Source organism: Furipterus horrens, unplaced genomic scaffold (assembly GCF_987537825.1).
Source record: "Furipterus horrens unplaced genomic scaffold, mFurHor1.1.pri manual_scaffold_13, whole genome shotgun sequence".
In the NCBI taxonomy this organism is placed as follows: Eukaryota; Metazoa; Chordata; class Mammalia; order Chiroptera; family Furipteridae; genus Furipterus; species Furipterus horrens.
In genome coordinates this window covers 46591255-46615999 of record NW_028327183.1, presented here as the reverse complement: position 1 = coordinate 46615999, position 24745 = coordinate 46591255, and the positions used below count along the sequence as shown (strand labels likewise).

Below are 24745 nucleotides of genomic sequence, written 5' to 3'. Positions count from 1 at the left end.
TATCTAATAAAGACCTAAGTAATAGCAGTCCCTCATCAAACACTGTAATCCATACGCACACAACCCCCCCATATACACACGCCTATAGACACACTCAACATATGACACAGCACACATGCCGACCCCGACACTCCACCTCAGTGCACATCTTTATTTGTGGATGATATAAAAGAATAAACTTAAAAACACCCCAAACCAAACAGCTCCCCTCAAACAATGTGACCCCCCTCTTCCCACCCCGAGAAATAAGACTTCTGTCTCTCAGTCCACCCTTCCACCCCCATAACCCTCTCTGCTATAGACATACTCTGGGTATATATTACTCTACTCGGCAATAGACATCTCCCGAAAATAGAATTCCAATCCTGCCACCTGACTCTACCCTGGCCCCGTCTCTGGGACAGCCCCCCAAACCCACTTCAGACCACCCGCCACTGCAGTATGCTGGTGTCCTTGCCCCCTGTGGTCAGGGCCATGCTGTCATCCCACAAGAAGGCCACATTCGTCACGTGGCTACTGTGTCCGCCGTATTTGTGGCTGAGGGCCTGTGATGGGGAAAAAAAAGGAAGTGAAAGGTCAAAGGGGGTAATGCCACTCCATATCTTCCCAAGCTGACCCTCTTCTTTTCTGCTTAATAAACTTCTTTAAGAGCCAGGGCAACAGATCTGATTTCTTCAGCAAGCCAGTGGCATAAAAAAAAAAAAAAAAAAAAAGTGAGCATGCCCGTGGGGGAGGCTGTTTTGTATGACAAACTATGAGACACGAACAGATGCAATGTTTGGGTCTTGATTCAAACAAACCAAGTGTTGAAGGCCATTTTGGGGGACAATCAGGGAAATTTGAATACACACTGGGTATTAAAAGATCATATTAAAAATTAATGTTAATTTTTTATGGATCTGTAGGCATTATCTTTATTTTTGAGTCATAAATGTTAATTTGGGGTGTTAAAAGATCATATGTTGTGGGTTTTTTAAGTAGAGGAAAAAAAAAAAAGAACCAAAAAAAGAAGAAAGAAGTACAGAAGCCAAATCTGGTAATAGTTGAACATGGACATGGGTAATAAGTACAGGAGGGACCACGGCACTCTTTGATCTGCTTTTCTATATACACATTTCATAATAAAATGTTAAAACAAATTTCACCTGTGTTAGAACCAGAGACTGGTAAAATTAATGTCCAGTTTTATGGTAGACACAGGTTATCTGCTGGTGGTCTGCAGTGGAGTTGAATATACTCTCAGTGTTTTTTAGAAAGATAGTTGCTGACATTTACAAATCGAAGAAATTCACATTATAATTTGATTTCCAGTCTCTCTTGAAACCTTTCAGGTCTGGCCCTGGCAGGTGTGGCTCAGTGGATTGAACGGCCAGCCTGCAAACTGAAAGGTTGCTGGTCCGATTCCCAGTCAGGGCAAGAGGCAACCGATCAATGTATCTCTTACACATCGATGCTTCTCTCCCTCTCTTTCTCCCTCCCCTTCTCTCGAAAATTAAATAAAATCTTAAAAACAAAAACAAAAATCTTGCAAGGTTGCACTGGACCAGCTCCCACCCGGAAGTGGGATATAATGGGCTGGCTGCCCCCGGGCCTCTCCCCAAACCTCATTCAATTATTCTCATTCTCACTAGTCTGACTCTGACTCTGTGGCCTTGGAGTTTGTGCCCCTTGTCCTAGAGCTGCAGGAGAATCACAGATGCCACAGATCCAAAAACCTTAGACCCATAGCTACTTGGAACTATCACGCCACTTAGAGTGCCAGCTCAGTGAGGTCAGTGGCCCCATCTGGCTTGTTTACTGCTGTATCCTCTGTTCACAGGTACATAGGAGGTGCTCAGTAAATACTGAGCTAATAAGGATAAAAGAGTCAAGATCTCAGATTCGCAGATGCTCAGAGATTTAGCACTTCAGATTCTAAAATTCATCAGCCTTCAGCTAAAGAAAGGCCCTTGGATCAAGCCCACTACCCTCCTTGTACAGATGGGAACATTGAGGCCCAAAGAGGGCTAGAGGTGGATCAGGGCTGCCTCAACCCTGCCCCCATTGCTGCTTGTTACCTTCACCTTGCCAGCCCCCCAGAGGGACTCACTCGCGGCTGACAACAGGGGTAGCTAAACAGGTGGACTTTGCCAAAGTCGTCAGCTGAAGCCAGCAACTTCCCGTTGTGGGAGCGGGCCACGGCGTTGATGTCTGTCCCATCCGCTCCCTCGGACCAGATCCCTGTGGGCAAGATGGGAGGTGCTGGTGGTAAGGTGTCGGTAGGAGCCAGAGACCCCCAAAGAGGAACACGCCCTGGGCCCAGCCTCCTGCCTTCCTCTCACCCAGCCTGTCTGCAGCCAGGGATGGGAGTCAGAATCCTTTTGAAATGTGTTTCTGACCTTGTGCCCCACTGCTCAAAACGCTTTGTGGCTCCCTGGTGGCCTTAGGAGAAAGCCTGGGCTTTTCAGCATGATACCCTCAAGCCCTGCCTGGCCTGGTTCCACCACTGCTCCAGCCTCATCCTCACCGTTGCTCTCCTGGAATTCTGCAACGATGTAGCCTTCTTGCATTTCTCCAAATGCCAGGCTCTTGTCACCTCTGGGCCTCTGTACCTACTATTATTCCCTATGCCTAGACTTCTTCACCGCCCTGGAATATATCTCATCCCCCAGGTTGGGTGCCCCTTCCTCCAGGAAGTCAAGCCTGAATCCCTTTCAGGCTGAGGTGAGTCACCACCTCTGGACTTCCTTGTCCCTGCTCAGTCTACTTTGGATTGTCCAGGGACAGGTCTGTCTCCCCCACCAGACTATAGGCTCCATGATATCAAGGTTGGGGCCATTGTAGTCACCAAAGTGCCAGGCACAGAGGTGCTCAGGAAGTACGTGTCAACTGCATTAAAGCCTGAATAAAGGAGTGGCTGGGGCATGGGTAGTATGCTTTTCTCTGGTCCAGGTGCCACCACTCATCTGGTCTCATTTCATTACAGGTCCAAGGGACCTCAGCAGTCACCTAACCCTGCTTTTCCTTGTACGCAAATACTTCCCACAGGTGTAAAAAAAGCAAGTTTCTCTTCCTAGAGGTAACCAATTGAAAGAGACTGAAAACCACCAGACAGGGATTTTTGGAACTTCTATGTTCCAGAACTTACCAAACACCCCAAACCCCAGGACACAAGTAGCTGTGGCCCATTCCACGTTCCTCACAGCATCTGCGTTGGTGATCTGCTTACAAGTGGCCGGGTCCCCTGCGGCAGAAACCGTGGGAGGGATTCAGAGCTGCAAGAACTATTGAATTAACCCACCCACTTCACAGAGGACAGGCACGGAGATCCAAGACAGGAGGCGAGGGTCCCAGGGCTTATTCCATCTCTCCCGACTGGCCAACGGGGCTGGATTCTGCGCCCTAACGCCCCACGACCTGAATGGGGCCTTCTGCTTAGAAACCTGCACCCCACCCAGAAAGGGGAGGACATGGTGAAAAGTGGGGTCTACCAGAGAGGAAATGAGAAGCCAGGAAACCAACCAATCCGAGCAGCCCCTAAATACAACAGTCAGAGGAGAGAGACCCGAAGAAGCCCACGCCTCCCGCGCCTCGCAGAACTCAGGGAAGGCTGTACAGGTCACACAGCGCAAATGCGGAGGCTGAAGGAGGAATGCCTTTGGGTCTCGGAGAACTCACAGTACAGAATCTCGTAGTCCCCGGAGTTGGTGACAAAGCAGCTGCTGTCCTTGGCCCAGTCCAGGTGGGTGATAAAACTGGAATGGCCCTGCAGGAAGGGAAGTGGTGGGGTTAGAGCGAGAGGGGGCGGATTGGAAGAGGAAGGATGGCGGGCAAAATATGGAGATACAGTGAGAACACAAAGGGGCTGAGGAAAGGATACACGAGGCTTGGGAGTGTGGGGGCGAGGCCAGACTACCATGGGCGGGGCTAGACGAAAGGGCTTAAAACACAGGGGGAGTTTAGAACGTGTGGGCTGAGCTAGACACAGGTACGGGCTTTGAATGCGGGGGGCTGCTGGGCTACACAGAGGATGCTTATCACGTGAGGGGCGGGCTACAGGGGGCGGGCTACAGGGGGCGGGCTTAGGATGCGGGGCAGGGCTACACAAAGGGGCGGGCTTAGCACACAGGGTGGGGTAAACGTGTGGGCGGGCTCAGACGCCTTGAGGTGATCAGGGCGGAGTTGAGATGTTGAAGCTGTGCTCCCTTGAGGTAGAAAATTGGTTAATTCTGCACCCCGCAGACGGGGGTGGCGGCACGGGCTGGGGCCACTGCCCACTCACCGAGCACTTGCCCAGGCGGCTGACCTTGCGGCCGCCCTGGTCCACCGTGTACACGTACACCAAGTTGTCGTGGGAGCCCACGGCCAGGTACGCCCCGTCTGGGGGAGGGGGAGGGGGCTATGAGGAGGCACCCAGGCTCCGCCCCCTCCTCTCAGATTCAGCCCCCCACTGTCTCAGACTTCTCAGCAGTCCCAAGTTCCATCCCCACGAGGCTTGCAGCCAGGCCCGGCCACACAGGCTCCACTCCTTCCCCCTGGCAGTAACTCTGAGCCTGGGTTCCTAGGTGCTGCCCCTTACCTGGGGAGAAGCTGACCACTGAGATCTGTTCATTGCCATCTGTATGGATAGCCACCAGGTCATGGGTCTCTGTGTCCAGCAGCAGCCATCTTTAAGGAGAAGGCATGGGAGTGGAGGAGGAAGGGTGAGCTGATCTGATAGGAGGGAGCAATCTGGGGCCGGAGGGAGGGGATCCAGAAGAGATTTGGGAGAGAGGCTGACTCCAGAGGAATGTTGGGAGATCAAGTCTTGGTAAACAGTTGGTACCTAATTAATGTCCTCTGTGGGTTCTGGGGCATAGGGAATATGGATGTGTGTGTGTGTCAAGGGACAGTTCAGAGGAGGGGAGAGCAGAGAAGCCCTTCCCAAATGCCCAATTCAGCTTTACCTGCCAGTCACTGTGCCCACAGCTAGGACAGAACCACTGGGGTGGAAGCCAGCAGAGCGGGCAGGATCCTGGGGAGGGAGAGAAGAGGCAGGGCTCAGAGCTGGGGGCCCCCATCCATGTGGCCATCCCCCTGCCTCAGAGCCGACTCTCAGGCAGGCACAAAGGCTCTCACTGCCCTCTGCCACCCTCCTGGAACCCAGTGCCTCAGACACGGGGCACCATTCCCCTTGCCTTTAACAAGCCAGCTCGAACACAAAACATCCCTCCTGTCACTGTGGATTCTGGATCCTCTTTTACTCCTGTTCTAAATTCCCACAGCTTGACTCATCCAAAATGATTTACTTATATAATTTTCTAGAATAAGACCATTAGGACAAAAGGGATCTACATTTTTAAGCGTTTTGATATGTAATACCAATTTACTTTCCATAAAAGTATAGTGACTTATAATATATTACCAGGTGTGTCTGAATGACTGTTTCTCCACATCTTTATTTAACACCCAACATTTTATAATTCTTTTAAGTTTTTGGGGCATTGGATTGGTTCAGAAGTGATAGAGCACCAAGGAATCAGACCTAGATTCAAAGTGGCTCTGATCCCTCCTCGTTATATAACATCAAATAAATTTCCCTGTCATAGCCTCGGTTGTCTCATCTGGTAAGTGGAGATCAGTACACACTTTCCAGGACCATTGTAAGCAAGGTATGAAGTCCTTAGCTGGTTAGCTGGGAGTAAGATGGCCCATGGAATGAATATACTCACTAAGGGTTAGCTGCAGTTATAATTGGGTGAGTGATTTTACCTTTCTGAGCCTGTTTATGAATGGGGACTTGTCATCTTTGTGGAGATTGAGGGGGTGAAGTTAAAAAGATGATGTGTGTTAGGCCAGTTTTTCCAGGTGTGGTCAACAGACCACCCAAATTGGAATAACTGGAGGGAGCTCATTACAAACTGCAGATTTCTGGTCCCCAAGTCAGACCCCCTGAATCAAGACTCTGTGGATGGAACTTGCAATTCTGTGTTTTTGACAATTCTCACATGATTCTGATGCCTGCCTGGCAAGCTGGAGAACTGCTGTGTTCGGCACAGGGCCTGCCATAGAGTAGCTGCTCAATTAGGCAGCTGAGATGAGCATTATTATACGTGCCTGAACAATTTCCAGGGTACACCATTCCTGATTCATAGAAGTTCAAAGGGCACCAAGTGTTCCAGGATCAGAGGTAACCCTAGATTCCAGGAGCAAAGCCTTAAAGGGTGGTATGGGGATATGATGAATTGACCTTCCAGTGTCCCATACTGCACAGGCAGGGGAGCTTAAAAACTACACTGCCCAGAATCCCTAGCAGCTATGGTTCTGCTGTGGTTTGGGACCAATTATAAGTTGCACTTTTGTGGGTTCCCGTCACTTCTGCCAGTTGGGTCGTGAAAGCTAGCTTTGAAAGGCAAGGGCACAGAGTATCCATTTTTAGAGCAACAGTCCAATAGAACCTTCTGCAATGATAGAGGTTTGTGCTTTCCAATATGGGTAGGCACTAGCGACATGTTTGAAATGTAGCTAGTGCAACCGAAAACTGAATTTTTAATACTATAAACATTTTTAAATTAACTTAAGTTTGAATAGCCACATGTGTTGGACAGTGTAGCTCTAAAGCCAACACTTCCCTGGCTGGTGTGGCTCAGTGGATTGAGCGCCGGCCTGTGAACCAAAGGGTTGCCTGTTCGAGTCCCAGTCAGGGCACATGCCTAGGTTACGGGCCTGGTCCCCAGCTGGGGGCGCGCAAGAGACAACCACACATCAATGTTTCTGTCCCTCTCTTTCTCCCTTCCTTCCCCTCTCTAAAAATAAATAAAATCTTGTTAAAAAGAAGCCAACACCTGCAGCAACCACTGCTTCCTGGTTCTTGGGATTGCGGCTAATGCGATGGTATTTTCCTGAACTCACTGGTTACGGACTTCCCACCCTTCTGACTGTGGCAGGGGCAGCAGCTCCCCTGTGGGTCGGTTCTGTGGTGTTGTTCTGGGCATCCTTCCAGCCGAGGACCCTCTCCTCCAGCCCTTTCAAGGGATTTTTTAAGGGAGTATTAAATCTCCTCTGCTTAAACAGACCGGGTGTGGTTTCTGTCTGATGCCCCGAATCCCAACACAATGACACAAGTACTCTGTTAGAACGGGGTGCCAAGTCCCCATGCCCTTACTTCAATGGTCCTGCTCCAGACGGGCTGGTGGGACTCCACGCTCCACAGATGCACCAGCTTATCCTGCCCGCATGTCACAAACTGTGCCCGGCTTGGGTGTGTGGCCAGGCCCCACAGCTCTTCCACGTGGCCCTGGTGGAAATGGGAAACGGTAGATTTGAAACCGCAAATCCTGACCATGTCCCCCGCCAAGCCTGATGCCTGACAAGAAGTGCTGGACTAGCCCAGCAATGTACCTGCCCACAGGTAATCCAGGAATACCATTCCCCCACTGTGTGTAAAGGAGGCTGTGATAGGACAGACCCTGCCAGTGTGCAGCTTGAGGCAAATGTACCCCGTTCTCTGTGTTCCAGTTTGCACAGTGGACAAGAGGACATGGTGGGTAGGACCTTGACTTTGGGAGTCAGCTGACACCCAGAAGGCTGTGGGATCCTGTGAACTCGGCCTAATGGGTCTGACTTCTGGTCTCTCACACTGACTGTGGCAGTCACCTGGGCAGGGGACTTCTCCTTGGAGCCTCAGTTTGATCATCTATAAAATGGGGCTAATCATAGCATTGGTGTGCTCACTCGAATCATGGATAGAAAGAGTATGAAGCTAGTACAAAGTACTTACAAAGTGGAGTGGCTCTTATTATTATTCATCACATAGACAATTAATATATTTTAAACTAATACTAGTCACGAACATTGATAATTAATATAACTATAATTATTGGTATTGGTATAGTAATGCTAATAATTAATCTAATTAATAATACAGTCAATCATATAAAATATTGATATTATTATCAGAGGTCTCCAAGGTCTCTTTTGAAGACACCTAGAAAATCCCTCTGGCCCTTGTTTTTCTTCATCTCCTTGCTATGGAAACTAGAGCCAGAGGAGGGATCTAAATGCAGCAGCACGGATTTTAGTTAGCCTGCACGGAGAGGGTGAAGAAAAGGGGCCCCTGAGCAAGAGCAATTTGGCCAAGCCTCTCTGAGCATTTACTCTGTGCCGGGCCCCATTCTAAATGCTGCTATGAACTGACTCACAAAATCATCACAAAACCCCTGGAGGTCAGCTCCGTTATCTTCCCGTTTCACAGAGGCACAGAGAGGTTACTCACTTGCCTCATATCACACAGCTAATTAGATCCCAGACCTCATACTCCAGAATTCACGTTCCTAACAACGGCACCACACCACTTTACGGGAGGTGGGATTGTAAGTGGGTGGGGTCGGGTTTTGGCACACCAGGAAGTTTATTTGAGCTGCCAGAATAAAAACAGGCAGACTCCAGAGGGCCCTCCCAGACCCTTGAACCTGGAGACCTGGGAGGTACGTGGCCCCAGGTATGTGACAACCTGCCATGGCACTTGCCAACAAAAAAGGACACCATCCTGATCAGAAGAGGTGGGCGGCACAGCTGGAGTGGGGTCTCTCCTGTGCTAGCAGTTCCCCAGTTGGTTGCTGGGTCGCAGGGAATTCTGGGAGGGGTCCTAGGTCAGGGGTAGGGTTATGGTGCAGGAGCAGGTGAAGGGACAGGAAGTGGTGTTGCCAGGCCAGAGGAAAAGGGAATGGGGCAGGGAGGTGAGGAAAAACCAGAAAGGGGGGGTGGGGCAGGGAGGCATGTGAAGAGAGCTCACCTGCACCAGCAGCGAGAAGCCCGTGTGGACAGAACCCTGCAGGATGGAGTTGCGGGTGGTCCCCACATACAGCGTGTCTCCCCGGCCCTCGGCCACGGTACGCACAGGGCCAAAGTCCTCAGGAACCTGGGCAGGCACAAGTGGAGAAGGCACGCAGATGAGTGTGGGACACGCACAGGGGTGGGGCCGGGAGTGACAGGCTGGGAGAGGAGGGTCTCGGTAAGGGGAGTCTCCTACCTCCACCTCCTGCAGCTTGCTGTAGTCAGAACCCCAGAGGATCACCCGCCGATCGCGGCCGCCTCCGGACACCAGCGTCCCGTCCCGCAGGGCGCAGAGCCCAAACACGCCGCCATCGTGGGCGCCCAGCACCACCTGCGTGATGCGGTTTCCGCCTGCAGGAGGGCCAGGGCCAGGGGTCAGCATGGGGAAGCTTCCCCTGTACTGACCCCTGAAAGCACCTCAAACTCCCCACACTACAGCCAGCCATTCACCCACCTTTTCTTCAGTCCACCCTTCTTCCCACCCGCTCATCTCTTCAAATACCCTGTCATCCATCTGTTAAACCGTCTGGACTAACATCTTCCCAGCCACTCACTCACCATCCATTCATACGCTCACCCAGCCACCGTCTGTCCTCAGCCACTCACCCATCCATTTATCCACCCAGCCAGCCATCCATCCATCCATCCAGCCATCTAGCGGTCTTCGCCATCAATCAACCCACCTCTCACCCATTCATTTGCCCTGTACCCATTCACCAATGAATCCATCCTTCTAGCCAAACATCCACCCACTTCCATCTATCCAGTCATCTGTCAATCTCACCATCCATTTATTCATTCATTAACCCATTCCATCAACAATTATTTAACATTTATTCTCGGGCCAGCCATCAGTTAGGACAATCAACTCATATATTCATTCAGTAATCAACCCACTTCCTAGAACAATCCATGCTTCGTAACATATTAACCCTGTGAGTGCCAATGGCACCGGAAACGACGCTGACAAATTTCCCCAAAAGTGCTAGCGTCGCTCCCAGTGACTCTTTTTTCGATGGCTATAAATGTAAATAACAATGGAATAATTCGTATTTTATGTTTTGTGCCTTTTTTTGTACCTCAGGTTATATATTGATATAATTTTTTCTCATGTTGATCCAAATTTTGAATTACACATGGCATTCAAAGGGCTAATCTATCGGCTGAGGTAACTGTTCAGTCATTCATTCATTCATCGCTTTATAGCTCCACTGTCTGGGAAAAGACCTATTCATTCACTAACACAGCTGTCCATTATGGGGACAACCATTCCATTTTTTGTTGTCTATTCACCCAGTCATCCACTGTTAATGAGAACAGCACAGTAATTTACTCAATTCTTCCATTCATTGACTATAACAACCCCTTCGTTCCCTCATTCCCTTATTCATTCATTCATTCACTCACTCATTCATTCATTGCTCCGGGACAAATCTCTTCTCCATCGGACCATCTGTCCACCCACAGCTGGGCTAACCCATTCGCTTATAGTTCAAACTTGGTCCCTAACATGGGATTTGCAGAGAACAAGGGTGGGAAACAAAGATTTCACGGAGGTGGGCTGTTGGAGCTGAGCCTGGATGGGGGTGTTTGAGCTGAATAAGTAAGGATTTCGCCTGCTTTATGTTACATTCCACACAAGCAGAGCCTGGGGGAGGGAGACACAGCCACGAGAGTTAGGGAGGACTGGGTTGGAGCCCAGACAGGTGGGGTGCACTGACCTTTTCCCCAGACATAGAGGTTTCCCCCGGAGTCCCCGGTGACCACGTCGCCACCCTCCAAAAAGGTCACACACAGCACGTACTTCGGTTTCTCGTGCTTCTAACGTGGGGAAAAGCGGAGGGTGTCAAAAGGTCACTGAAACCGGGTGGCCTCCCAGAGCCCTCCTGTCATCCACGGACACCGCCTCTGGCCCATTGCCACGCGGTGCTCACGTTGCCGCGAGGTTCTGACCGCTCTGCCTCTTTCCCATCCTGGACCCAGGTCCTGCCCTCCCCCTCTTCCCTGACTTCTGTGCCCCTCTGTCCTCAGTCCCCCTGTTCTCTTCCCCTTGGGTTCTCCTCTGACCTGACCCTCACTTCCGCCGTCTCCCTCCCTCCCTCCCGCCCTCCTCATCTCTGTCTCTAGGTCGCTCTCCAGCCCCTTCCCACCCTCTTCTCAGTATCTCTGTTTCATCTCCAGGGCCTCTCTTTTTTGGGGTGAAGCCCTGACTCTCACCAAAGGCAGGGGAGCCCTGTCAGAGTGGCCGTAGATCTTCTCTCCCAGGCCTCCTGCTTCCCACTCCATTTCTCTTGGTGCATGTTTCTCTCTGCCAGCCGGTCTCTGACCTCTATGTTTTCCCGTGATATCAACAACCGCAGCACCCATTTATTGAGCATGTATTATCTGCTAGGAGCTGCTAACCTCTTCATCCCACTGAATCCTCACAACTTCAGCGTTAAAGAGGATCATCGCTCATGGTATGGATAAGGAAACTGAGGCTCCAGCAGGCAACATCTCAGCAGCTGCGTAATCTCCAGCCCCTGGGACCCCCTGGACCCCCCAGGACCCTCTGAAGTAGCCTGTTGTCTCCCTGGGTGTCCCTGTCTGCCTCTTTCAGGCCAAGCCTGTCCTCCCTCCCACCCCTGGCTCTCACCTCAAAGAGGCCTTGCCGCTTGCTCAGGCTGCCCCCTTCCAGGCTCCAGAAGTAGATGTGGGATTTCCCGCAGGTGATGAGCACAGTGGGGTCTGTCGGGTGGAAGGTGGCCACCAGCACAGCCTCGTTGGAGCACTGTGGGGAGTGGGGAGGTCTGAGTGAGGCCCTCAAAGCCACCAGGACCACCGCTGCCACCCCACGTGGGACTGCCCTATACAGCTGTGTGGGTCGTGCACCGCACGCCTGACTTGTCTGTATCTTTCCTATCCCGGCTTTGGAAGTACAGGAGGCAGGGCCAACCAGCGAAGCATTACTGTGTCTTCATTAACATAACAGTAAGACACTTGGACGTCCCTATTCTGCATCAAACACTGTGCAGAGCACTCTCCATTGAACCCCACAGCACCCTATGAGGCAGGGTTCATGAGTGCCCCCCTACTACAGATAAAGAAGTGAGGCTCAGAGAGGTGAAGTCACCTGTCTAAGGCCACACAGCCAGGTATGCGCCATGTTCAGAGTCAACTCACATAAGTCTGACCCCAGAGCCCAGGTCTTCTTCCCCCAGTTCAGAATGGGGTGTGTGACCTTGGGCAAGGAGTTCTCCCCTCTACCATGCCTCAGGTTCTTCATCTGCAAAATAGGTCACTGCCCAGGGATGGAAGTCAAGGTCCGTCTTGGTCATCGCAGGGCTGTAGAGTGAGTAGCCACCTCATACCAACCCTTCTGTTGGGCCCGGCCCAGCCACCCCACATCCCAACTTCAAAGCCGAAGTCCTACAAGGCAGATGCTACCATTATCCCCATTTTACAGATGAGGCACCTGAGGCTCAGAGAGGACAAGCCCAAAGTCACAGAGCCAGCTAATGGCAAGGCCAGGACTGAAACGTGAGTCTATCTGATACCTGACTGCTAGCCACTGACATCCAGCCAGCCCCACTGGGGCGCCCCATGGAGAAGTGATAACGGTCACCCACCTTGCTGTCAACCACCTTGGCCTCCTTGGCCCAGTCCCACACGGAGAGCATGTGATCATTTGATTCGTCCACCGCACAGAGCAGGTTGCCCCCATTCTAGGAGAGGGGCGCAAGATGGGTCAGGATCCCCCCCCTCCCCCCAGTACATTTGCCACTCAGGCCTATTTTAAGGTTTTCAAAGGCTCTGGCCCATGTCGCGTGAAGCACATTAATATACATTTCCCATCCAGCGGCCATACACACATTCAAAAGGTTTTTATAATTTTCCTTTTGAAATGACTTGTCCATAAGAAGTCAATGTAATTTACCCTCAGCTGCAATTTCTCTGTAGTCACCACACAGTCAGGAACCTCACTGGGACTATCTAGTACCCGTTTTCCTGTGAAACAACTTTTATGTCTATGAAATTAACCAATTAATAAAGTTGGTAAAATGTTTTTTCATACCTTTAGTTAAACATAGATTGCTTTTGCAGGCTTTACACACAAACACACACACACACACACACTTTGGCAACAAAATTGCTTTTTTCCTCCTAGTCCAGGGCTTCTTAAATTATCTGTGGGAGGACCGGTTGCTTTTTATTTCCCAATCCATTGCAGACCAACACTTTGACAAAGTAATGATAAAAATGTAAAATATGGTCTTAAAAAAACCCACTATGCTTGGATGTGTGGGAATGTCAGACAGCTCTATAAATTCCTAACGGCTTACTCTCAATTTCTTTACTTTTCTTGCTCAGTCCTGCCAACAGCCATCTAGGTACAATGAGCCCCGCTGCCCTGGACACCGGGCTGAAAAGGCCTGAAGGACAAGGACCCTTCGAGCATTAATGGATCTATAAGGGGTACCCGAGGACTTTGTCTGGGGCAATCAGGATCTATGGAGGCAAACAGAGCAGGCCCGTGAAGTCACAGAGATGGGCCCCCGGCCTGGGGGGCCTGGGCGTGGCCTACACCTGTGACATCACAATAAAGGCGTGGCATCCATCCCAAAGTGGTGGGTGGGAAGGTGCTGTGCTGACTCTGGAGGTCAGGGTCCGTGCAGGACTTACCGATTTGGAAAAGCCCACACAGCACACCGCTCTGTCAAACACCCCCAGGCCCAGCACGTGTAAGGTGGAGAGGGAAACTGAGTCCCAGATGCGCACATGGGGTGGCAGTGGCTGCAGGAAAGGGAGAGGCCTGTTACCCGGGGGGGCGGGGGGGCCAGGCTGCCTGCACACCCCTCAAGACCCCACTCCAATCTCCTGGTCCTGAACTCTTTGCTCTGTTACCTTCCCTTCCTTGGTGGTGCCAGCCACCTGTCCAGAGGCAATGGTGACCATATCAGGGTGGACAGCCAGGCTGAAGAGAAAGAGGACAGATGGACAGGGCTCACTGGGAGCGGGGGGACCCAGGACCCCTCCCATAGCGTGCCACAGTCATGATGCCTGGTCATTCATTCCATAAGTTGGTTGACTGAGTTACTTAATCAATAAACATTTATTTAGTCTTTCAGCAACAAAGAGGTACCCTCTGGGTACCCCGGCTCAGAAACAAGACTCAGGCCTGGGGTCTCTGAGTCAAGGGCCCACAGGACTCAGGCCTGTACGACAAATGGCCAGGAGACAGCACCCACTTACGGGGCTGCCACCCGATGGGCCCAACACACTGTGGGATTGTCTGGGTTCCAGCTAGAAGTTTCCAAAAGAAGTGAAAAATCCAGGCATTTGAGTGAATTCACCAACATCTGAAATATAAGCAATACACAATTTCCCCTCTGAATTCAACCTGCAGACCAATGAAGGCCTGGCCCCGCCCCCCATCCCTGACACGGTCCTGAGCGGGATCTCTCGCCAGGCCCCCGGCAAGGCCTCACCATTTGATGTCATCGTTGTGTCCCAGGTAGTGCCGCTGCCTCTGTTCCTCCACGCTGTAGAGCACGGCCACAGAGGCCACGAAGTACACTATCTCCCCCGTGGGCAGCAGGTAAAGGTTGGCACGGCAGTCTCGGCCACGGTAGCCATAGCTGGAGGGGCCCAGGGCTGGTTAAGGAGCATGTGTGGCATTGCACGTGCCAGCTGACCACCGAGCTCAACAAGATAATTGGAGCTAGGTTTTCCTGCTTCCAAGCTTACCCCTGTGGGGCCTTGAATGATGGTAGACCCCCGAAATTATGTCCACCAAAATATTAACCCCCAGCACCTGTGAATGTGACCTTAATTGGAAAAGGAGTCCTTGCAGAGTAGTAACTGAGGATCTTAAAATGAGATCATCTGGATTGTCTGGGTGAGCCCTAAATCAAATGACAAGTGTCCTTATAACACACAAAGAGAAGACACAGACCCAGGGGTGGAAAAGGCCATGTGAAGAAAGAGATTGGAGCCCTGGCCAGGTGGCTCAGTTGGTTGGAACATTGTCCTGTACACGGGAAGGTTGTGGGTTTGATTCCCAAACAGGGCACATACCTAGGTTGCAGGTTCGATCCCTGGTCAGGGCATGTGCAAGAGGCAATCAATTGATGTTTCTCCCCCCCCCCCACCTGATTCTTCTCTTTAAAATTAATGTATCTTTGGGTAAGGATTTAAAAGAGAGATTGGAGTGTTGTAGCTACAAGCAAAGGGACTCTCGGGGTTGTCAAAAGCTGGGAACAAAAGAAAACAAACAAACAAAGCTAGGAGGCAGACATGGAACAAATTCTCCCCAGAGCCTCAGGAAAAAGTGTGGCCCTGATGACACCTTGATTTGGGATTGGTCTCCAGAACTGTGTGAGTTTTTTCAGTTGTTTTAAGCCATCATGTTGCTGGTAATTTATTACAGCAACCCCAGGAAACTAATATAACCTCCGGCCCACTCTTCTCCCGGAGGGATACTGTTAAAGCCATTAACACTAAGTCAGCTTACATCCCTCCTCTTCTCAGAATCTTCCCAAGGGTCCTCTGCCCCGTTCAGAGTCAAAGTTAAAGTCCTTATGAAAGCCCAGGTCGGAGGACTGGTTGATCTGGGCCCTGACCCCTCATTCCCCCCATACCTACTCAGCTCTAGTCACGTGGGCCTCCTCCCTGTTCTCACCTTTGTACTTGCCGTTCCCTCCACCCGCGTACTCCTCCCCCTCATCTGGCCATGGCCCCTCGCTTCCTTGGGCTCTCTGCTCACCCGTCAGCTACTCAGAGAGGCCTTCCTGCCCATGCTGTTTGAAACTGCAAACTCATGCCCTCTCACTGGCGCCATGCCCTCCCCCCTTCCTATTTCTGCAATGCACTCATCAGCATCCCAGGGCTGCCTAACGGATCTGTCTCCTCTACGAGTGTCTACTCCAGGAGGGTGGCGGTGTTTGCCCATTGTGTTCACTGCTGTATCCCCCACGCCCAGATCAGGGCCTGCTACACAGCTGACATACAGGGGTGGGCAAGACTAGGTTAATAATAATAATAAATAATAATACAAGAATAAACTTGCCCTGGCTGGTGTGTCTCAGTGGAATAATTAATAAATAATAATACAGGAATAAACTTGCCCTGGCTGGTGTGGCTCAGTGGAATAATTAATAAATAATAATACAGGAATAAACTTGCCCTGGCTGGTGTGGCTCAGTGGAATAATTAATAAATAATAATACAGGAATAAACTTGCCCTGGCTGGTGTGGCTCAGTGGACTGAGCACCGGCCTGCAAACCAAAGGGTCGCAGGTTTGATTCCCAGTCAGGGCACTTGCCTGGGTTGCAGGCCAGGTCCCCAGTTGGGGGGCGTGCAAGAAGCAACCACACATTGATGTTTCTCTCTCTCTCTCTTTCTCCCTCCCCTCCCCTCTAAATAAGTAAGAATAAACTCTGTTTCACGTCTTCACAACTGTAAATGTACTTTTGTTCACTTTTGTATGAATTCAGTATCTGCTGAATGAATGACTGCCCTCCCCTGTTCAGAACTTTCTGTGGCTCCCCAGTACTCCTAGGAGAAAGCCCAAGTGCCTCCTCCTGGCCCAGTAAGCTCTTCCCTGGCTCTAGCAGTGTTCTCGTTCTCCCTGCCTCTCTGTTTTCAGAGTTCTTCAAAGTGCCACAATCATTACTGCCACCCCAGGCCTTGGCACTGATGTTCCCTTTGCCTAGTACATTCTACCTGCCACCTTTAGCTGTGGGTTCCTCAGCACTGCCCTCAGGCTCATTGCTTCCATTGGACTTACCCCACTTAGTAATTATCTGGTTTATTAGTTAACTGTCTCTACCCCCCAATGAGTCTGAGTTCCATGGTGGGGAATTCAGGGCTGTTTTGTTCACTTCTATAACTCCTCCTCTGAGAAGCCCTCCCTGATCCCCAGGCTGCAGCAGCTGCCCCCTCTGGGTTCCCCAGGCCAGCCTTGCCCATTCTGAGTTATCACTGTCAAGGAGTCTGTCCCCACACTGGACTGTGAGCCCAGCAGGGCAGGCAGACACTGTCACAGTGACTACTGAGTCCCCTGCCTTTGGCCCCAGAAAATGTTCAGAAAACTTATTAAATGAATGTCAACATGTGTATCCCAGCCCCACCCTGCAGTCATTTATGAGATGGGAAATGAGACCCACACTGATGTTTGCTCTTAGCTGCCTCTCCTCTGATGCTATCAAGCCCATCCTGGCATGACAGTTTGGTGTTCCTTGATTCTTATATTTCCTAGCTGCCTCCATGACACCCTGGGCTCCAGATCCCTGCCTCCTCCAGAGCAGAAACCAAGGCCAAGAGAAGACAGGACTGGATCCCAGGGGTACTGATCCCAAGCCCTGGCGGGCTTTTTGGTAAAACCTTGCAGCCCAGAGTCAGAGTTCTTGACTCAGATCTACTCTGACTCCCTAGGACAAGGCTCAGGCCCCTCTCTCAGCCTGTTTCCTCATCTGAAAAGTGGGGGTAATAATTCCCAACCTGCAGGCCTCAGAGAGCTCTCAGAGGCCACCGCTTACAAAAACACATTCTCAATTCTACAGAAGAGGATCATATTATTCAACATATTTATACATACAAGAACTTATAACAGTGCCTGGCATATAGTAAGTGCTCAATAATGGCCATTTATTATTTTTAATAATCCCTGTTTATGGGGTACATAAGCTCAGCCCCTCTATACATTGTTTCATAGCCCTATGAATATGAGGTCATGAAACCCATTTTTCAGAGGAGGCAACTGAAGCACAGAGAGGCAAGGTGACTTGTCCAGGGTCACACAGTCAGCCAGAGGCTAGGCTGGGGTTTCAACCCATTTCTGTCAGGCCCCAGAGACAGGGTTCTTCACCATTACCAACTTCTTCTGTTTCTCAAATACGCCAAGCTCACTGTGGCCACAGGGCCCTTGTACCCGCTGAGGCCTCTGTCTGGAATATTCTAGTTCTTCCTATGCTGGCTCCTAATTGTTCCATTCAATGCCCAAATGCTGCCTCCTCAGAGAATTCCATTATTCTCCTCACATGAGCTTAGATTACTGTACTCCCAGCATTTATTACTAACTGAAATTATCTTGTTTATTTAATCAAGGGCTTCTGTGTTATCATCTGTGTCTCCACCAGCTTTAAAACTCGAACTCCGTGAATCAGCTTGCAAACAGAAGAGAATGTGACATATGGAAAGCACCCAGCAAACATTTGCTGCTTTAATGAATCATAAAAGGTCACTTCATTTAATGGGCCTTCCTGTGCTCCCTCCTGGCTCTGGGGTTATCCTGACCCCTCATGCCACAGAGGCCTGGGAAGTCCCATCTCCAGTACAAAGACACTTCCATGTGCTCAAGTCCCATACCAGAAGGACTTTTGCCTCCTCCTGACGGGAGGGGGGGGGGTGTGGGGGCGGAAGGTAGGGATTAAAGCAAAAGGATACACCCAGTCCAGCTTGAGTCTGCAGGAAGGCAGTTCCGAGCGCGTGTCCAGGCTGTAGGTGGGCGCCAGCTCATCCGGGATCAGCATGGGTACCGGACGGCCCCTCAGGAACATTTTCACGGACCCCTCCTCTGCCATGACAACCCCAGAGGTCAGACGCTGACACCAACCCCCATCCCTATTTCCTCTCCCCTTCAGGCTTTACTCTAAAAAATATATATATATATAGGTGGGGACACTGAGACCAGTAGCCAGGTCCCCTGACCTCCAGCTCCTGGTCTGTCACCCCAGTAAGCTCCCATTCAAGCCCCTCCCCCCTTCCCCACTTACCCATGCTAAAAATAACTTCTTTGGTTTTGCTGTCAGGACAGAACAAGGGGGAGAAAAAGGAACCTAATTAGCGGGCAGGTCTGAAAAGGGGAGACACCCCTCCTCCACCCCACCGCTCTCCCGGAGGTCTCTGATGAATAATGGGGGCCGCGTAAGGAGCGGAGCGCTGCCTCTCTGCAGGCCGTGTGCTTTGCTCGGTTGATCTTGCAGAGCCTAAGACACAGGCCCAGAGAGGCAGTGATCGCCAAAGATCACACAGCACGAAGTGGCAGGGACGCGATCCTGGAAGAGGGGAGTCACCAAGGACACCCCCTCCCTCCTAAACAGCACGACTTTCCAAACGCTCCCCACCCCCACTCCCACAGCGACCCAAACTTCAAGCAGTAAGGAAAAGCAGTGAAGGTTTAAGGGAAGGGGTGTGTCTCCATGTTCCCTCCGTCGGCGAAAAGGGGTGATGCTCGCGGGTCTGGGTCCCTGGCGAGGGGGTAGACCTGGGTTACAGGCCTCGGGAACACGGGTAGGAGAGGGTCTGCGAGGGTCTCACCCAGCTCCAAAGCTACTCATGGCGGCGGCTGGCGGAGCTTCGGGACTGGGGGTGGAGCCGGGACCGGCCCCGCCGCTTCCGGCCCAAGGAGGTGCCCGCGCCGCCGCGCCCTGACCCGCCCTCCGCGGCTGACCCTGGGAACAGGCGGGTCACACTGAGTCTCAGGTCCCGGGCTGTGGGGTCCTGATACCAGGCTCTTTTTTGGAGGTGCGGAAGAGTGTTGTTTGAGAACACGGACTCGGGGGCGTGTCTGCCTGAGTTCAAACCCCAGCCCTGCCACTTTCTAGCACTGTTGCCCAACTTCTGCCTCGATTTCTTTGTTTTGAAAATAGGGATAGTTGCGAGAATTAAATTGGTTAATTAATGTAAAACCTGGAGTAGTGCCTGTACAGGGCTGTGTATGTGTTTGCTGTTATTTGAAAGGAGTTGTAACGTGTGGATTTTAACCCTGGTCCTGCATTACTTCGGCTCGCAGGCTGTGACAACGCCTACTATATCATGACTCCGCCCGGTTATAGGTATGACTCCGCCTCCGGAAGTTGGCCACGCCCAACGATTGATTATACCCACTTTACCAATCCTGCAGCTGAGTGGATTGTCTCTGGACGAATGACTGCTCCCCACGACCCTCCTCCCCGCTTCTGGTCCTGCCCGGCATTCGGACTACGACCACTTACACGTGATCCCTCCTTCTCCTAAGACTTGGCCACGCCCACCTACGGCCACGCCCATTTCTGCTTAACTTTGACCCCGCTCCGCTCTGCCTGGCTCCTCGTGTCTGACACGCCCCTACAAGGTCGCAGCTCCACTGACCCCCGACGCAGGTTCTGCTTCAGCCCAGGCTATTATTCTGTCCACGCCCTCAAATTCCAATCACGCCCCTCCCTGTGAGTACTTCATTCCCTGCAGAAACTCCCCTGAGGCTTCCGTCCTTGGTCCCACCACTGAGACTCAATGGGAACTCTCCTTTACATTAATTAGTTGTGCCCACAAACCTGGCTCCTTACAGACCTCTACTCTGGCTCACCCAGGAGACCCTGACTATCCACACCTCCTCTATTCTAATCAAGCCTTCTTACGGTTTTGACCACGCCCCTTAATATTGGCTCCGCCTTTTCGGGCCTTCCACTTAGACCGTATTATCTCAAGGTTGATCCCCCCAAGCTTCCGACACTATCCCCGTGTTCTGAACCAGATGACCTCGCCCTAGGTTACCATCTCGTGACCTGGGGCATCACCCTAAGTTCCTCATCGTTTCGATGCCTATCTGAGGTCCTGGCCCCGCCGTCTGCGGCATGACTCCGCCTCCGAAACTTACCCTTCCTTTTTGGCGCTACAGTTGCTGCTAGAGGATGTGGTGCGGCTGCGGGGATCCTCGCGGCGCACCGAGGCGAGACGCTCTGGTGACAAGTAGCGGCGGGCACTGCGAAGAGAGATCATACAGTTAGGAGCGGACCCTGCAGGGCCAGCAGGCAACAGGAGCAGGCGAAAACCTCTCGGCACCTTTCACTGCTGGAGTTCGGGCACAGGAGCCGTCAGTCTCCATACAAACTGCCTCTGTTTCCCACAAGGTCTTGGAGGAGGCTGGGGATCCCTGCTTCAGTGCCTCACCTGCGTCCGGAGGTCGCCTCCTTCTTGGGGGAGGATGGGGAGGTGGCATAGCCGCCCACGCGCCGCGGGGGTCCTGAGCCATTGAGGGGCGTCCTAGTGGGAAGGCCTTTCAAGAGCTGACACACTAGAGAGATGGGGTTAAAGAACAGAAGCAGATGAGTGTGACGTCCGAGTCCCGGCCCCTCCCATCTCGTCCCTCCAGTCTAGCGAAGATACCCGAGGCTGTGGTGCCTAGGCGCGGAGGTGCGCGGCCCTTGGGAGTGCTCCGCGCGCGCAGCGCGGCGCCCTGCTCTTCGCATGCCCGTAGGCGTCGCAGCGCGTCGGCCAGCGCCGCCTTTAGGACGGCCAGCTCGTCTTCCTGCAGCTGCAGCCGCTGCTCCAGCGCCGACACGCGGTCGTCCACCTCCATGCCGCTCGTGCCCGACAAATTGTCATCTAGAACGTCGGGGAGCGCTGGCTGTAGGGGCCACCCAGGAACTCCAGCCTTCCCTGGTCTAAGCGGGGTCAGCCACGCCCCTTCCTCTCCAGCAACCTGGGGCTGGGACGCTTGGAGATGGGCCAAGAAGAGGGCTCAGAGGGGGAAGGAAATCCCCACGGCTCTCCTCTTTACCCCCACACTCTTCTCTGCTCAGCACCTTAGGGAAGTCCCTTCCTCTTTTCTAAGAGTCTACGAATCAATCAAGAGCCTCACAACTCTGGTTTTAAGATGCTATGACTAAGATGCTTAATATTTATGAGTGATATCTGCATTTTAAAGATGATATCAACTTATTCCTAGAGACGTCGACATCCTAGAATTAATCTCTGGTGGCTATCAATATTTATCGCGAGTACTAAAGTTCCCTCTCTGTCTCTAAGATTTTTCCAAGCCAAAAAGATCATGCTCCTCTTCCCATTTTCTCCTCACCAAAGGGTTCGACCCTAGAGCCCGCTGCAAGGACAGAGTTCCTGCGGCCCCTGGCGGCAGACTTGAGAGTTGCAGGTACCGCATCACAGACCCAGGAGACCCAAGGGAGGAGATGCGGGGATCAGACACAAACTCTCTTCTTCGGTTGGAGCTTCTCTCCTCTGCTCTCCTTCTTTATTTCCCGTTTGTACCCCATGCCCCAGATAAGCCTCTCCCTCTCCTTCCAGCCCTTGGGTGCAGCCAAATAACTCCTGCATCGCTCCTCCCGCCCATTTTCCCGAAATGGGGGGTGGAGGACCGAGGTGGTTCCCCTTTTCCCCTTCCTCCCAGACCGCTCATACCCAGACTCATTGCTGGCAACAACCGAGGAATCCCGGCTTCCGGCCGGGTGGATTTAAAGGTGGTAGCGTTAACAGGGACGGATCGCGGAGGTCGCACCTGCCATCCCACAATGTTAGTATGCCCCACCCGTCCGCTGGACTCCGCAGTGCCACCGTCGGTCCCACCCCACCCTCCCGCGCGGCCCAATCGCCGGCCGGGCCTCGCCCGCCCAGCCCCCCACCCAGCGCCTCTGCTCTTGTGCCTGGACCTGCAGAGGAAGGTGGAGGCCTCCCAAGGTCGGAGGGTTAGCTGTCAGAGCTTGGAACTCAAGAGGAGGGAATCTTGGGGTCCCTTGACATCGCATATACAAAAGAGGAAAACTAAGGACGGAGACTTGGAAGAATATGCAGAGACTCTCCAAAGATCACATAGCCAATAGGTGAGGGGCAGGAGGGCCCCATAGCATCATTGTATCAAGCCCCCTTTTACCTAACATTAATAATGCTACTAAAAAAATGAGATCTGCTATAGCGGGTTTACATGTGGCAGGCACTGTTCAAATAAAACACTTAGTAGCACGTTTCATTTTTATGGTACCTAGTGCTCCCAACAACTCTGGTAGTTATACTATTATGTATACCCATTTTAGGAGAGAGGGAGGAGGAAGGGGAATGAGGCCCAGAGAGTTTAAGTTACTTGAACATGGACACACAGCCTTTCAGCTGCAGAAAAGGTACTCCACCCTGGCTTAAGCACCCTGTCATTCTGCCTCTTAGAGGGTAGAGAAGAGCAAAACAAACAAGCATGTTGGGCCTCTGCCATTCAGTGGTCCCTGGCACTGGGGTGTGTAAGCCTCTGAATTGGAAGAGGGTCCCTTCTTAGGGTCTCCAGAGTGAAACAGAAGAGCTTTCACCTTAGCCCTTCAGCCCCCACCCAGAGAGGCCAGCAGCATTCTGAGGCCTTGGCTTGCCTCCTCCCGTCCCTGCCCCCATGACTCAAGTCCTCTGATCCCTCCAGACTGTTCCCCGGCTTTTGCCCAGAGACTAGCCCCCACTTCCCATTTCTCCTCCCATCTCCCCTCTCCTCTGCCTCCAGCTTCGCTCATCTGGGCCTGACATCCACAGTGGTCCTTCTGCTACCCTACTCATTCGTCTAGGGAGAAGAAGTGAGTCCTAATGGATGGGAAAGGCGGGGCCTAAGGATTTAGGGAGTGGGGGGTTAGTAGAGGCAAAGTCCTCTGGTAACTATCGGGTCCCACACCCAGTCCATAAGCTAGCACCAAATCCCACCCTCCTCCTAATCTGTCTGTCCCTCTGCCAGGGACAAGGGGGGAGGGTCCCGGAGGATTGAAAAGGGATTGGGAGGACAGAGTTCCAGACCACCAGGTCTTCTTCTCTTCAGCACCCCTGGGGAGACGAGGAGGGTGGGAACAGGTGGGGGATTGGGATCAGGGCTTTAGGGATCAGGGGCCTTGCTCTGGGGTCAGGATCCTTCGTGGGGAGAAATGGAGATCTTCAGCAAGAGGCGAGGATGGGGACTTGGAAGCAGGAGGCTGAGGCAGGAGATGTGTCCAGCCCTGGGCAGGGCCAGGGTCTGAAGTGTGGAGGGGTCTCACCATTGCAGTATTGAAGCAGCGAGGACGTGTCGTAGAGGCCACAGAAGGCCGGGCCGCGCTCCGCCATCGCCCCGCCACAGCCACCGCCGGCACCCCCGGCCCCAGCCCGGGCCCGGTCCCCCCCCCAGGCCCTGCCTCCCGTTGCCATAGCAACACCCTTCGTTCCAGCATCCCCGGCTCGGCCCGCCTGACATCAGGCGGCCGGCGCCGGGCCTGGCACCGGGGTCATCTCTCAGAATGCTCAGAAAGGGGGGTCGGGACACCCCCTGCAAAGGCCCCCCCAACACAATCTTCGGGCCGGGATTGGTTGGTCTGAGATTCCCCCGGTACAGTCTGATCCCGCCCACAACCGTCGTGTATTCTCTCTAGACCCCCACCTTGCCTGTTCAGGACCAATGAGAGACTGTCGCGCAGGCCCTTCCGCCAATAGGGACACAGAAAGATTGGAAGGGGCAGGGCCTTCCCTGCTTTTCAGCCTTAAGCTTAGTCTCGACTCCGAGAGGAAGATAGGGAGGAGGAAGACGTTGCCAAATCCCCAAAACCTTCTCCCCAATATTTTACTGGATTTCTCCTTCCAAGACTAGAACCCGACCCTAAAATCTTAAATATATCCAGCTATCCACTAGCTCCGCCCTGGAACTCTTATTCTAGCCCTTGTTTATTAGATCTAGGCCCGCCCCCAGGGGTCTTAACTCCGCCCCCAAAATCCTGCGAAAGCAAACGTTCTATTCCAGCCCCCAGAGCCTTTGGCATCGACCCTTAAGCAACCCAGGGCTATAATACTTCGCCCAGAGCCCTTGACCCGGCCTTCTTATAGGATTAGCTCCCCCAAGTCTGTTCCTCCAGAACCTTTCCTTCCACTTTCATGTCAGCCACCCCTTAGTTCCTCCTCTACAGCCTTCATCTAACACAACTTCATTACCCAGTTCGGGTTTTGACACATATCCAGCTATGACGCCAGACTGGCTGGTGGTGTCAGTGAGAGCTAGCTCCAAAGTTGGGGGACGAGGGAAGCGTAGAACACCTGACAATGGATTTCAAGAATAGTGGACCACATTCCTCAAGTCCCCACTGAGGGTCAGCACCTAGACATGACCCATGCTTTATAGGGAGGGGAAGCGAGCCCAAAGTGGGAATAGATTTGCCTCTGGAAACACAGGCAGACCCTGAAAGTCTAGGGCTTTGGAACCAGATTGAT

General features: G+C 52.3%; 1 protein-coding gene across 2 annotated transcripts; it reads right to left on the bottom strand.

Moving 5' to 3' along the window:
- Window positions 1-136: 136 nt before the first annotated feature.
- EML2 (EMAP like 2) lies at window positions 137-23632 on the bottom strand. Of its 2 annotated transcripts, XM_090260961.1 has the most exons (22): window positions 23548-23632; window positions 20921-21139; window positions 20705-20828; window positions 20412-20516; window positions 18550-18578; window positions 18221-18350; window positions 14262-14411; window positions 13678-13747; window positions 13456-13566; window positions 12402-12497; window positions 11429-11563; window positions 10515-10614; window positions 8990-9144; window positions 8753-8878; window positions 7124-7255; window positions 4926-4993; window positions 4559-4647; window positions 4262-4359; window positions 3658-3745; window positions 3128-3223; window positions 2090-2220; window positions 137-545 (listed from the first exon to the last, which is right to left on the bottom strand). In XM_090260961.1, the coding sequence occupies exons 1-22, from the start codon at window positions 23612-23614 to the stop codon at window positions 420-422; spliced, it is 2445 nt and encodes an 814-aa protein (XP_090117087.1). In that variant the 5' UTR covers window positions 23615-23632; the 3' UTR covers window positions 137-419. The 2 variants fall into 2 exon arrangements, with proteins under 2 accessions (XP_090117087.1, XP_090117088.1); XM_090260962.1 differs by lacking the exons at window positions 20412-20516; window positions 20705-20828; window positions 20921-21139; window positions 23548-23632 and adding an exon at window positions 19094-19156.
- Window positions 23633-24745: the final 1113 nt, after the last annotated feature.

Excerpts from the sequence above, each read along its gene's own strand:
- EML2 (XM_090260961.1), bottom strand. The coding sequence starts at position 23,614 with ATGGCGGAGCGCGGCCCGGCCTTCTGTGGCCTCTACGACACGTCCTCG. Across the intron at positions 20,517-20,704 it reads GAGGCGACCTCCGGACGCAG|TGCCCGCCGCTACTTGTCAC; the intron begins GTGAGGCACTGA and ends CTCTCTTCGCAG. Across the intron at positions 18,351-18,549 it reads AGAAGTTATTTTTAGCATGG|AGGAGGGGTCCGTGAAAATG; the intron begins GTAAGTGGGGAA and ends TTGTCATGGCAG.